Source organism: Cebus imitator, unplaced genomic scaffold (genome assembly GCF_001604975.1).
Source record: "Cebus imitator isolate Cc_AM_T3 unplaced genomic scaffold, Cebus_imitator-1.0 Scaffold34, whole genome shotgun sequence".
Taxonomy (NCBI): Eukaryota; Metazoa; Chordata; class Mammalia; order Primates; family Cebidae; genus Cebus; species Cebus imitator.
This window is the reverse complement of record NW_016107349.1, coordinates 9,802,646-9,817,857: the sequence shown is the minus strand read 5'-3', so window position 1 is coordinate 9,817,857 and position 15,212 is coordinate 9,802,646. Positions and strand designations below refer to the sequence as shown.

The 15,212-nt window shown below is 39.5% G+C and overlaps 1 protein-coding gene across 3 annotated transcripts in view; it reads right to left on the bottom strand.

Annotated features, from left to right (window-relative positions):
* Positions 1 to 15,212, bottom strand: part of TDP1 (tyrosyl-DNA phosphodiesterase 1) — a 98,348-nt gene that overhangs the window by 62,477 nt on the left and 20,659 nt on the right. For all 3 annotated transcript variants that reach the window (XM_037737115.1, XM_017524558.2, XM_017524559.2), the window contains exons 7-12: positions 11,215 to 11,307; positions 7,068 to 7,235; positions 6,537 to 6,615; positions 2,881 to 3,066; positions 2,231 to 2,279; positions 668 to 734 (exon numbers count right to left, since the gene is read on the bottom strand). In XM_037737115.1, coding sequence (XP_037593043.1) covers positions 668 to 734; positions 2,231 to 2,279; positions 2,881 to 3,066; positions 6,537 to 6,615; positions 7,068 to 7,235; positions 11,215 to 11,307 — 642 coding nt within the window. The remainder of the gene's footprint in view (positions 1 to 667; positions 735 to 2,230; positions 2,280 to 2,880; positions 3,067 to 6,536; positions 6,616 to 7,067; positions 7,236 to 11,214; positions 11,308 to 15,212) is intronic.

The following is a 15,212-nucleotide window of genomic DNA, read 5'->3' as shown; positions in this document are numbered from 1 at the left end:
GAGGAGGAGGAGGAGGAGGAGGAGGAGGAGGAGCTGCTCCAGGAAAACACACTGAATTATAGATAATTCAAAGTAATTCTGCTTTCATTTCTGGCTAACCAGCTCGCCAAACACCTGTTAAGGCAAGCTTGAAACAGACTGGCCTAGCATATGCAGGCTGTAGTATATGAAAAAACAGACTGGCCTAGCATATGCAGGGTGAAGGGCATTCCTTTCACTTGTCCACTTAGCATTTACTGAACTCTGACAGCATGCCAGATACTGTCCTGTATCCTCAGGAGACAATAGCATAGGATCTGCCCTCACCAAGCTTGCAGCCACACGTGATGGTATAGACAGAATAATGATACTTTATATTTTGGAAAAATGGACTAAAATGCTGCTTATGTAAATTCTAAACTACCCAACATGATCTTTTATTTGTCTTTCTTGGCATGCCAATATTTAAATAGAAACCTCACAGCAATAAATTTTCCTCTTTGGTATTAAAAACCTATCCAAAAAAAAATTTCAAAACCTTGTTTTAAATTATTTCCATCACTAACATATGTAGATGAAAGAATATAGCTATATTACATAAAGTTCCTTAAAAAAAAAAAAAACAGTGACATAAATAACATTCTAATTCCTAAAGAAGCAATAGCAGCAGTCTAAACCAATTACTTACTGAAAATAGGAATGCAGCCAATTCTGTTTTTCAGCTGTCTGGATGCTATAGGGAAGAGAGCCCCCAGCTTTTAAAAGAAAAATAAAACAATAAAAATTATGAAATAGAATTTGAGGATCCTTCATTAAGAGGAAAATCTACAATAATCAGCAAGAAGGTAACAGGAAAAAACTACTTCCATTACTTTATCTTATGGAATAGTTATTTGAAAGAAAATGTCTATACTTGCATTAGGTATGTTCTCTTAATGAGTTTCCTTCCTTAGGTATGATAAATGTTTACCAGTAAACTTTGTACTGGCTGAACAGATTCCGACACACAGAAAATAATGGCTAAAAAACAAATTAAAATTCAGTAAACAGTTCAGTTTGAAAAAGGAATTCTAAAAGCCTTATTCTTGCAAAGAGAACAAAGACAGTTCCAAGTGGAAATGCAACTGAAGTCAATGCTTGCTCATCTTTGAAAGGAAGAAAACTCCATTGTGGATTTATCGGTGACTTTCCAAACACAGCTGGAACTTCACAGTGATCTATATCCAAGGAGATCTATACCCAAACATCGCTGACATATCAAATAGGGAATATCCTGTCTTCAACTGCAAATAACTAAAAACATTCCATTTCAAAGCCAGTTATAAAACATCTTTGTTAAAAATACCATGTTGTTCCCCATTAAAAGTACACTTTGAATGAATCTAGCCTATTAGAGGCACAAATAGAGGACCAAAGAAAAATGACCACTGTATCCCAGGGTCTCGGTGAAGTAAGCAATTTTAGTTCTGCCATTCAGAAGCAAAAAAATGGGCAAATACATCGCAAACACTAGCGAGATTTTTCTGGCAGATATTTCTTATCGAGCCTGATAAGCAATACATGAAATAAATTAGTCTAATTCGGTACACTCTGCTTTCGGCCATCAGCAAATGCCAATTACACTTTGCTTTTTCTAGAGGCAACCACTATTTGGGTTTTCAGTTAATACCTCCTGATTACACTATCTGCAGTGCTGCTGAATTCCAAATAAAGGTTTAGTGCCTGGTATGGGTATAAGGGAAATGAAGAACAAGGCTGACAGATACCTACAAAAAATCTTAGGCATTTGCAGATGAAGCCCTTGAAAGAACAGACACATCAACAAAGTTATATCAAAGGTAAAAATTTAAAAATTCCAGACCCTAGATATATCTGTATCAGGCATTTGAAAGGACCATGTGGTACCTCAAACACAGGAAGTGGAGAGAGATGAGAGGAAGGTATGTTAGAGAAGCTCTGAAAAGGGAAGCTGGTTTTATTTGACTATCTTGTCTGGACAACCAACCTGCTGGTTACCTTACTGGTAAAAATGAGAACCAGTGTGTAGAGGGTTTCTGTGAGGATTAACAATACACCCACACTGAGAGGTATCATCTATGGAACACAGAGCTTGATACTGCCTATTTTTATGATCCTTATATAGTTAAGTGAAAAACCGTCTCCAAATTTCTAACCAATACTGGTAAAACTTTACCAGGACATTCACGAAATATACATAAAACACAACTGAGACAGTCTCCCCAAGAATTACCAGGATATCCTTCTAAACTGGTCCTCACATTTTCCACAGAAGGATAGATCTAAAAATAAAAGAAAAACAATACAACTTGGAATATACCATGTTGAAGAAAAAGAATGATAATCAGCATTTAAGAAAATGAAAATCTCAGTTAAAAACACTTTTAAATTTGAAAATATCCTTTAAATTTTAAAATGTTTTCATCTTATAAAAAACAAACTAGTAATTAAACAACAGATATCTGATGAAAAATTATACTTTAATTTGAATATTTTTTCCTTGAAATGTCAAGTTAACATTGAATGAAAAATTAATGATTAATTCACAGGTCTCTAAATAATTAAAATGCTCATAATTCTGCTGGCTATGCTACATCAAATATTTTCTTCCTTGGCTCAACAACCTGAAAGAAAGAATAGAAAAATCACAGGCCAATCTGTGTCTGTAACGGAGCTCCTGAACGAATCAGCAAGCTCTTAGCACTGGATGGTATTGAGGCAATTTGATTACAAATGATGATGCTAATGTACCGCTCTTTCCACACCCCCATACCCCCCAAAAAAGAATCACAGAATAAAACATCTCTTCATTACAAAGAGGATCAATTTTCAATTCTTCTCCTGTGTAGAGAATAAATTACCTCAATGAGGATGAGCACTTACCAAGTAAAGAGGAACAGAGCTTTTTCCTGGAGTCTTGCTTTCCTTCCCCAGTGTCAGCATGCTCTCTTTAAACTCAGAACATAACCACTTTGATTCATCAGCTCCCAAAGAGCCAATGCTTGAAAACTGGCCTACTACAGGCCAGGACTCTGTGTTAGGTATGGATGAGGCATGGTCTTTCAGAAGCTGGGAAAGAATAAAAGTGAATGCTAAAGTGACTCATATAATCTTAACAGAAATGCTGTAATACCTGAAAACAGTTTTCTGCTCTTGGAATGCCTAATTAACAAGAAAAGCTGAAAATACTAGTGATCAATTTCATGCCCACATATACACATTGTTCTTCTTTGGGAAATATTTTTTTAAATACTAAAAACATATTTTTAATGGAGGAGATGGACAGATGTTCTCCTTTTGAAAATTCTTTGATTTGTACCAAAAGTAAAAACAGATTTAAGTTTAAAATGCCCATTTCAGTAGAAATGTCAGATAAGCCACCAACTTGTCATATGGAATTAGACTTCTTACTTGAAATCATAATTGTTTAATGCACCTTTGATACTGTGAAATATGTATTTGGTCTTCATCCCTGCTTTCTGGCATTCAACTACTAAAATCCTTGGGATCTCCAATGTGTGTCTTTCTGTATGTTAATGAGACTGATGGTTGGCAGACCCTAGGCAATCTCAGGATTGGGGCTGGTCATGAGAAAGACCAAGGCATGACCAAATGTCATAACACCCCAACCTCCAGAGATAGGAGGGGCTAAATGTTGAGCTGATCACCAATGGCCAGTGATGTAATCAACCAGGCCTATGTAACGAAGCCTCTATAAAAAACCAGAAGGACAGGGTTGAGGGAGCTTCCTGGCAGCTGAATGCCTGCAGGCTCTCGGAGAGTCGTGGTGCACCCAGAGAGGGCATGAAAGCTCCGTGCCCCTTTCCCATACCTTGCTCTATGCATCTCTTCAGCTGTATCCTTCATTATAAATGAGTTAACATTAAGTACGTGTTTCCCCAAGTTCAGTGAGTTGCTGTAGCAAATTAATCAAACCCAAAGAGAGGGTCATGGGAACCTCAACTTGAAGCTGGTCAGTCAGAAGTTCTAGAGGCCCAGACTTGCAACTGGTGTCTGAGGGAGAGGGGCAGTCTGTGGGACGGAGTCCTCAATCTGTGGGATCTGAGGCTATCTCTACAACTGAGTACCCCCATATTTCTTATAAAAAAGTATTTTTTTCAATTATTTTTTTCTTATTTTTTCTCTTTCCTCTATTCCCCCCAACTCCTTCCCCACTTTCTTGTTAGCTCTTTAGAAATGCAATTATAACCTTTTATTCTTCCTTCACCAGTCACTCCCTACAGGGCAAGTTCATCTAACTATGTGCTTAGAAACTCCAGAGCAGAACTTTCTCCCATGAGGGGACTGTCTTGAGGGACAGCAGTCAATTTACAACCCAAAGTATGCCCACTATGAATCTCTCCCACCTGGAGAGTTTCTGCCAGCTTTACAACCTAGTTCGGCCCAGAAGAGATCAAATGGACTGCCTGGTAAAGAAGGCAGAAAGTAAGAATGTATCCACCTGCTTGCTTCCTCCCCTACGTGCCATTCATGCTAGGGCCCCACTTTACAAGTGCCTACTTTCTGCTCCAAGAGCAAAGCAGTACTCCTTTAGACAAGAAGCCTGTGCTTATTCCAAAGCTATGGAATAAAAAGTCACTTTCTTTATACCAGACCTTGCACTTGCTAATTTGACTCTACCAGCAGGGACCAAGTGAACCTGCGTTTCAGTTACATCTCCAGGAAGACAGCATAAGAACTGAAGTGAATTAGAGGACACCCAGCTGGTATCCCCTGCTTAGTCTATGAGGAAAGTCCCACACATATTTGGTCACAGAGGTTTTCTGTGTTGACTGTTGTGGTGTCAGAGCAGGGGAAACAAAGTGAGTTTTTGGCTAACAACACTTAAACAATACCTAGAAGGTCAAACTATTACATATTTTGACTCCTATCATGTGAAAGAGGTTTAACATTCATAATTCACAGTTTAACACCTGAGCTCCAGGTAGCTGTGATGGTCTAAACATAAAAGAAAATATATTTACATACACATACAAGCTAAAGCACTGGAGAAGACTGATCTGCATTTCCTGCTTTGACAATTATGCAAAGCTGCAGAAACAATTCAGAAAATATTTCGAAACTGTATCCACTTAAATATGTACTGGATGCCTACCTAGAGGGTTGGAGAGAGCAGAAAAATAAACTGTAGTTCCTGCCCCAGTGGGGCTCATATTCTGACTGATGTTTTGTATAATTAAATATGTATTATTTTCCTTAACACAGCTTAGGCGCTAATATTAACACATACACTTCCCAAAAATCCCAAAGTTTCCATTTCCATCTTGGGTACAGCATAGTGTAGGAAACAGGGTTGAACCAACAACTTAACAATACCCAGTTTCTACTGCAGTGCTCAGCCCCTAAAGGGCCGCTCTATCCTGGACAAGTCTCCAGCTTAGATTTACTCTTTGGTGGAAACAGGCACCTAATCACCGGCCTGCTTCCTGGAAGAAAGCTGTGGTACAGCATGAGAAACTGTGTAAAAAGTGGTTTGAAAACTTCTTACAGTTGAACTTTCGGTATCAGATGGTGATCACACACAATACATGCTATTATCTAGCCTATCAAAACCATTAGACATTAGTCCACAAACAACTGTGTATGCGTACTAAAGTCTTATTACCATGTGCCTTGTACTGTTTTACATTCATCATTTCATTTAATCCTCAAAATCATGAGAGGAAAATACTATTATTATGTGCACTTTATAGACGACAAGCAATGTAAGTTAAGGAACAAGTCAAGGTCACATGGCTTGTAGATAACAGAGCAAGATTTGAACCTAGCTATGGGTATCTGCCTCCAAGGCTGGGTACAGGCCAATGTGCTCAACTTTCTCTCTAGGGCAAGACCTAAGATGTCTTCAAGATCTTGCTTGCTTTAAGTTGCGGTTCATTTCATAAAAGGAAATTTAAATAAAAAGTTTCATTAACTAAGGGAAAATTCTTACATACATAGTTTACGGAGCAAGAGGTTAAGATTTTTAAGAAAGCCACTTTAGAGAATTTATTAAGGTCAGGAAACTACCTAAAAAGAGATGAAAAAAACTTTAATCTTCAATTTGTTTTATGACCTTTCTTTGTTCATTTTCATAACAGCAGCAAGTATCATTTTTGTAATTAGTTTTCTTAAGGGCTCTGGTTTAATAATCAAAATATATTGTAGTTCAATTATAGTCTTTATTCAAAAACATTTTGTTGAATTTATATCTTAAAACTTGATATGTTAAATAATCAAAAGCTATAATCAAAGCTACAATATGTGTATAAATAGGAAGCCTCTATTTTTATTGCAATATAAAAACTAGAAAGGGTTTATAAATTTATGCCATTTAGAAAAGCCTACAGCTATAAAAGATCAAAAACACATTAAAGAGCAGTAATTACTAAGAACTATAATTATCAATTTATCAATTATCTATTTGCCCAGAATTGTGCAGAAATACTGTGAAGCTGCATCAAAATGTAAAATTATTTTAAAATAGAGAATATACATTAAATTTTTGAAAAATGTTAAAACAGTAAAAGTTCAGTTACCTTCCTAAGTCTAAAATGTCCCCAGTTATCTTTTTGACTTCCTTGAAAGCGTCCGGGGGTTGAACCAATAAGATAAACACTATGAAGATATAAAAACACAAGTTGTAAAATACAGAGATGTGCTTTGGGCATCTAAAAAGGAAAAGCACAAAATACACATGGAAACTGATACAATGAAGAAATGATCTGAGAGCCAATCCATTTTCTTGAATGATTCTCAAACTCATTTTCAAGTAAACCAGCTAATGATGGAACATCTACAAGACGTAAAGCACCAGGAAAAGAACTCATTAATTTTAAGAGCACCCCAGTGGGAGGTTTAAGGTAAACATGAAGATTCACTGTTTGCCACCTTAATGCCTGAGAATAACGAGATATAGATATGACAGAATCTGCTCATCCCCTCATCACGTCCTGAAGCTTGGCTAGATTTCACCCCACCTCTTTCCAAGCCCCTGTATTCCAGACCTCACGAGGCTCTTGGGGAATGAGCCTATTATAAACACCCCAAAGTGAGAAGCTGGTACATACTTTGTTTCAGAGAGATCATGCTTATGGATGACATCTATCCACTCCTTGAGAGAAGGGGCATTATAAGCCATCAAGTAACTGATGAGATCAGCTTTAAAATGTGTTGTTGATTCTCCAGATTTGTGGGTTCCATCAACAATTTGTGGGTATAAGGGGCTCAACCATATTCTGGAATTAAAAAAAAAAATAACCTTTAACAGTCAGACACACAACTGATCATGATGATCTCTGTATTGATTATGATTTCATCCTAAGAAAGAGGTGAATTCTCAGTATCTCCACATGGTAAGTAATCTTAGGAAACATGAAATATAAATCTGATGTTTGATGAGAACCACTCCAATGGTTTCCTATCACATTCAGAATTACTTCTGAACACCTTGCCATGAATAAGATTCAGTAAGACCTGGGCTCTGCCCACCTCTTCCAATCCACATCCCTCCATGCTCCCTCTCACTTGCCACACCTTCCTTATTCCTCCTACCTCTGCACCTATATATTGTTTTCTAAGACTTGATGACAAGAGTTAAGAATTCTACTCCTAAAGGTTAGAGCAAATCCATGCTACTCGTGGTAATCCCAGAAAGAATTTGCCCTTGTCTGCATAAATGCAGCTCCCAGTTAGCCAAATGTAAAATACGAATTGTGTTATCTATAGTAAAAGTGTATGTGAAAAATCTATTTTCAAAAAACCCATTTTCATAATGTAGGTGCTATAGCAGTGTATTTTTCTGTCTTATATTTTCTGGTGCCTGGGGTAAGTATATATCACATTCAGTGATACCACAACCACCTCAAGCTTTCAAACAATTCAGTGAAGAAACATTACAGACATCTTTCATTTCATTCATTCTTTTTCCCCAGAGGAAAACAATGCTCTCTGCCAAAACTTCCACATTATATCCATAAATAGAAAACAACCATATCTAATTCCAATCCTTCTATAAACTGCTCCACAGCAGATTACAAAAATGGCTTCAAACCTCTTATGTTTCAGTTTCTTCAAATGCAAAAGTGAGGTTAAGGGCTGCCTCACCAGACTATTGCAAAGCAATGACTTACAGGAGCAGTCAAAAGTATCAGGTGTTACTTTTTCCCCTTCTGTGGCTACTCCCCTCTCCCCCAACCTGGGTTCTATCTATTAAGCTGTAAGAGAAACTGCCCAATTCCTCTTTCACCTGGCAGCCCCTAAAGGAGACTGGAAAGATGCAGGCCACCAGAACAGAAGGCATCGAGAAGTGCAAGGACTCTTGGCAGTGCATCTTCTAAACTCTGAAAGTTTCTAGCAAGTGGCATTTCATACCCCTGATTCCCACCCTGGGGAGATCCTTAGCACAGGAGTCAGCATGGTGTGACAAGGGCCGGAGCTCAGGTTCTGGACCCAGATTTGCTTTTAGCTGACTATGTCATTTTGGGTAAGCCCTGTGCTCTCTCTAGGGCTTTGCCTCTGTGTGTAAAATGACGAGGTTGGGCTGGATAAACGTGTAGGACCTCTCCTTACAATAGCAATGCAGAGTTCCCAGGCTGAGTAAGGCTCCTCCTGGAGCAGAGATTCACACAGAGGTGCGTTCTGGATGAGGAACAAGACAGATGACTTTCTAAACTAGGATGCTGAGATACGAGGCATTTTTAACACGTCACAAAATAAGATGAGAAAATTAATATAATGAGCCAAATAATTTTATTTACTTTTTTTTTTTTTTTGAACTGTGAGCTTTGGATACAACTCTGGTTCTAATTTTAAAAGTGAGAAATCAACAGGTGAGCAGCTGAAGGGGATTAGCAGAACCACGGTAGACCAATTAAGAAGTGAGATTATACACAAAAGCTGCTTTCAAAAGTTTTAAAACTACCACAAACAATATGAAATGCAAAGTATTAGAGAGTAGAATATATACCAAGCATGAAATAATGGGATCCTACACCAGGATGGCTGCCAGAGGAAGATTTCATAGCCTTGGTACTTTCTGAGTTTTGAACCATATGAAGTTCCTACCTAGTCAGTAAGTTTTTAAAAATCTTAAATTAAAAAATTATTTTTAAATAAAGGAAACACCCAAGCCTCTACTCCTACCTTTTCCCTCCTAGCAAGCACCCCAGAGAAGCCCAAGGTACTACTGCCTGTAAGCTAAGCTTCCAACTTCAGAACGAACTGGAGGCCCAGGGTGGGATTCTTGGAGCCATGGGAGACTGAGGGTCAACTTGAGAAATCCCTTCAGTAACATTAATTATTGTTTCATTAAGAAAAAGCTACATTAATCTCATTTCCTTTTGATAGGGTTACATGAGTCCCCAGACTCAATCTGGGAGCTCAGGAGAGCTGGTTTAGAGGCTCTTGGGGTACCAAAGGCACAGTTGGCCACAAATTCAGTGGATCAAGAAAGTGCTACAGCTAAGACTTAAAGATAGAGTAGCTATCCCCTCAAACCTGGACCAGTCAGGGCCACATTTCATTTTGAAAAGCATATTTTAAGTGGGATACTGAAAAATTAGAACATTTTTATGTTATAAAAATTGTTAAGTTATAAAAATGTTGTTATAAAATGTTATTAAAAATTTTGTTATAAAAATAAACATTTTTATGTTTATAAAAACTACAAGGAATTGGGGATGGGGGCTCAAAGCCACATGCTATGGTGGGGTAGGGGAGTGAGGGGTGAACAAGAGATGTGAGGCTCAGAGACAAGACTCCCTTTCAAACCCTGAAGGACTGCCTTAAGGAAGAGAAGTTACACTTGCCCTGCACAGCATACTCAGGTTGAAGCAAAACCTGCCGAAGGAAGCTGGAAAGCTATTTCAGCTCAAACTAAGATGTAACTTGGGGCCAGGCGTGGTGGTTCACGCCTGTAATCTAAGCACTTTGGGAGGTTGAGGCAGGCGTATCGTTTGAGCCCGGAAGTTTGAGACCAGCCTGGGTAACTAAGCAAAACCCTGTCTCTACAAAAAATACAGAAGGTAAGTCAGGTGTGGTGGTGTGTGCCTGCAGTCCCAGTTACCCAGAGGCTGAGGTGGGAGAATCACTTGAGCCTGGGAGGTCGAGGTTGCAGTGAGCCGTGATCACACCACAGCACTCTAACCTGGGTAACAGAGCGAGTCCAAAAAAAAAAAAGATGTAACGGGCTCAGCAGAGCTTAGTTGGAAGTAACATACTCCAAATTAGGAGTTGTAGACCAAGTGAGGCAATACGGGGCAGGGTGAGGCAGAGGAAGATGACAGAGAATACGTGAACCCACAAATGGCGCTAGACAAACATCCGAGTTTCTCCCAACACAGAAGGCTGTTTGTTGACCAGCTCTTCTCAAGGACAGACAGAGATGTGCAAAATGGCTTAAATGAAAAATTAAAGTTAGTCATAATCAAGAACAATAGCTGAACTTGATTTGAGCAAATCCCTACAAATCCCTTTTAAAAAGCAAACAACTCTTTAAAAGGGGATGAAAACTTGCACCAAGTATAGAGGGTTAGTAGTCTAAAAAGTTCAGAAACACTTTCATATTCAATTCTTCTCTTGGAGATTCACAATTTTAACATACTAATGGCTCTAAAAAGACACCACATTAAATTTGTTTCAAACAAAGAAAATATACTGACTGGGGGGAGTGAGGAAATATTTAGCACACTATTAACATGACCAGGCCCCACCCCAACTTTTCCTTTGACTCCTGTTTGGGAAGTGGCAAGCAAAAATACAGGTGGGTACGCCAGTAAGGAGAAACCACAAAAGCCATCTGGTAAATACTACCGGGAAATCGATGGGTTCAGATCTTTCATTCTGTAACCCCTTTTCTGCCTCAGATACTCTGCATGTACTATTCCCTCTACTTAGCTACAGAGTGTATATGATGCCATTTCTCTAAAAACAAGGAAGGGACTACTACGTGTAAATAGAAATGTACGTTCACATGCATAATAGAGGTAGCTGTGGATGATTATGCTCCTGTTAACACTGGTTACCCCAAGAAGGTAGAATGGGCAGGCTGGAAAAGTATACTGTAAGTTTTTCTGCATACAACTCTTTCCTAGGCCTGTGTGTCATTTTTACAAAAAAAAAAAAAAAAAAAAAATAGAAAAAGAATAAAGTGAATGTCCTGGCTTTTGACCTTTCTCAGCACACACACTGCCAGGAAGTGAGCAGGCCCCTACGAACCCTTGAGTTTTCTGATGCCAGTCAGCATGGATCAGGTTGGAGGTGTGTATGACAACCCGGAGGCCTTCTTCATAGAGCAGCAGCATCATTTTCCTTTAAAAACAGCAAAGGATCAAAAAGCATTAACAGTACTTTCAAAATATATAATACCTTTCCAATGCAAATGTAACAAATAGCTAAAGGAATTTTTTTAAACTCTCATATTACCCAAACTTTAAACATTTATAATCTTCCCTTCTATACATTACCATGATGAAATCCTGCCTAAGTGATAGGTTGAAAATCTTTCAAAAATGTTGAGTATTTGGTAAATGGGGTAATGGCGTAAATGAACTTTTACCCTATTCTGTCCACCTGGCCAGTCCTGGCACTTCACATCCCTCCAGCCTGGCCCCTTATTATCTATTCAGCAACACCTGTTACTTCTAGGGACCACGGGAACCTTCTTGTCTGAGATTCAAAGTATGGTCAACAACCTCTTGTTGTATCATGGCTAGTATTTTTTAAACAACTAAAATAGAGTAAGTTGGGATACTATATATTTTTAATTACTGGTTCGTGAAGTTTTGTTTTGGCACATGGGTATACTCGTGCACAATACACTAAAATATAAAATGTATTTATTATGAGTTGAAATTTTAAAAAGTTTGAAAGATGCTTTATTACCATTAGAGTGGTTTTTTGTATCCATAGATTCCACACTTGTCACCAGTGTGTTATCTTGGCTTGAGGTAAGTCTTGCCTATTCTTCATTAACCCAAATGAGACCTAATTGGGTCCACTCTTTTTTCATGTGGCCGCCCCAGACCTCTAGCCAAACACATTTCTCTTATTTTAACTCCAGTGAGAGAGAGGAGCTAGGATATAGATAAGAGCTTTCCATCTGAAGTCTGAAGACCTGAGCTCCAGACTGCCATTTAGAAGCCCTTTGACCCTACGTAAGCCATTCAATGTCCCTGAGCCTCAGTTTTCCACTTGTATCTCTAAGGATCTATCCCACCTCAGGACTGTTGTGAATGAAATGCAAAAATACATTTTGCTGCCGGGTACAATGGCCCATGCCTGTAATCTGAGCACTTTGGGAGGCTGAGGCTGGCAGATCATCTGAGGTTAGGAGTTTGGGACCAGCCTAGCCAACATGGTCAAGCCCTGTCTCCACTAAAAATACAAAAATTAGCTGGGTGTGGTGGTGGACACCTGTAATCGCAGCTACTCAGGAGTCTCAGGCAGGTGAATCACTTGAACCCGGGTGGCAGAGGTTGCAGTGAGCTGAGGCTGTGCCACTATATCCAGCTTGGGCAACAGAGTGAAACACTGTCTCAAAAATAAACAAATAAATAAATATATTTTATTAAATGTGAAACACTCTTACCTGTACATTCCTATTACTCCTTCAGTACATAGGTTTATTTTCTAATCTAATAATGGATGATTTTTATCTCCCTGTTGTTTTCAATAGTATTGTTTCAATATTACAGAAATGTAGGTTCTCTCTCCAACTAAATTGTCACTTCTCAAGGCTGTAACTCTGTCTTATTTTACCATTTCCATTGAGGACAGAGTGCTACTTAACACTTACTGATGAAACTCAATTCGCACATGGGGGAAAAAAAAAATGAACCACTGGCTCTCTCCAAATAAACAACAACATGAATACTATCTAGGCAGGATGAAATTAGCATAAAAAGATAAGAAAAAGGATGCAAGGACGGAAAAGAGAATGAGATATTTCGCTCTTGCCAAAACGAGAAATTAACCCAAGCTGGCAAACAGCAAATTAATGCAAAGTTGGAGAAATGACAGCTGCTGAGCCATCTTCTTTCCGTTTGTGAAATGTGCTCCCTGAAATCTGGGCAAATTTACATACACAGTTGCCAAATCAGCAGCTGATTGTAATTAAGTCAGTTAGGGATTCATGATAGAAGGTTTACAAATATTTCCATTAGTCAAGACATCGATTACCAGGCAAATCACACACTAACGTCAATGAATCCTACCAAATAGAATTATGAATTTCAGAGTGGCCATATTCATCTTTTTGTAGACAAAATGGTAGCATTAATGAGGTCAGAGTTAAAAATGGATAGAAAAGGGCAAGGAATGAGATCTCCCTTGAAGAATGCTGACCTGCCATATTGTGTGCTAAGCTGTGGGGCAGCAAAAGGGACACAACCCAAATGCACAGCTATTCCTGCAAAGGGGGAAGAGAACTAACACATGCCAAGCACCTCTCTGCCAGGTACCATCCTAGAAGCTCTGTCATATGCTATCACACTAAGTCTTCACAGCAATCCAGAGGAGGGTTTATTCTCATTCTACAGATGTGGAATCTGTGGCTGGACAGTTAACAGGTATTATCCAAGGTCACAAAGTGGAAGAGCATGTTGGGATCACATGCTAGGTGCCAGAGCACTCCTTTCATCACACATGGCTTCCAAGGGCTGGTCGCAGCAACAGCGAATCCTTCATGCTACTAGGGTAGGAGTAGGAGAGGTGGGAGAAGACATGGCATTGGTGGGAAAGAAGACTAAATGATGCATGGTGGGGGCTGTGGAAAGAGGTATGCCTCACCCATCCTGTGGTTTGCCATCGGTTACCACCTGGATCTGGATATTTGATGTTCAGCTGCTTTGGCTTTCTCTTTCCCCTCTATCAATTCTTGGAGCCATAAGAATTAACCCTGCTCCCAGCTCTGGAGGAAACCAAACAGCTTTACCATTCTAAAACACTGTGAGACACACCACAGGATTGCATGGCATCCAACCAAAACTGGAAGGAGCAGGGCTACCGTACCTACCGACTTATGTGCCAAAGTGTATGCAGTCTCAAAGACTGCCCCATTCACTGTTTCTAGCTCTACCCTGATAGGTGGGGAAAGCAGCTTACACTCCATCACCATGATCTGGAAGGTGTTTCCCCTTTTCTAATTCACTTTTGTCTTGCTTTTCTCACCAAAGAAAAAGTTATGAATAAAAACTCTATATCCTCTTGAGCTCTGTCAAGAACATAATAGGTATTTAATTCTTGAAACATTTTAAAAATAGGCTGGGATTAGTGGCTCATGCCTGAAATCCCAGCACTTTGGGAGGCTGAGCTGGGTGGATCACAAGGTCAGGAGTTCAAGACCAGCCTGGCCAACATGGTGAAACCCCATCTCTACTAAAAATACAAAAATTAGCCAGATGCAGTGGCGCGTGCCTAGAGTCCCAGCTACTCAGGAGGCTGAGGCAGGAGAACTGCTTAAACCTGGGAGGCGGAGACTGCAGTGAGCTGAGATTGTGCCATTGCACTCCAGCCTGTGCAACAGAGCGAGACCCTGTCTCAAACAAAAATTAAAAAAAAAAAGCAATCAAAAGTAATTTTAAGACATGAGCTCAATCTTCTACAAGATACTGTCCTTTCAACAAAATGTAAACTATAGCTACTTAATTGGGAAAAGTGCAATTCTAATTACTTTTCTAGGTACTGTTTTTTTGTTTTTGAGACAGGGTCTCACTCTGTTGCCCAGACTGGAATATAGTGGTATGATCTTGGCTCACTGCAACCTCTGCCTTGCAGGCTCAAGCAATTCTCCTGCCTCAGCCTTTCATGTAGCTGGGATTACAGGCATGTACCACTACTGCCCGGCTAATTTTTGTAATTTTAGTAGAGATGGGGTTTCACTATGTTGACCAGACTGGTCTCGAACTCCTGATCTCAAATAATCTACCTGCCTTGGACTTCCAAAGTGCTGGGATTACAGGCATGAAACCACCGTGACCAGCCTCCTACACATTTTAAACTCTGAATTAAAGTGCTCTTGGCCAGGCATGGTGGCTCACGTCTGTAATCCCAATACTTTGGGAGGCTGAGGTGGGTGGATCACTTGAGGTCAGGAGTTTGAGACCAGCCTCGCCAACATGGTGGAACCCTGTCTCTAATAAAAACACAGAAGTGAGCTGGGTGTGGTGGCAGGGGCCTGTAATCCCAGCTACTTGGGAGGCTGAGGCAGGAGAATC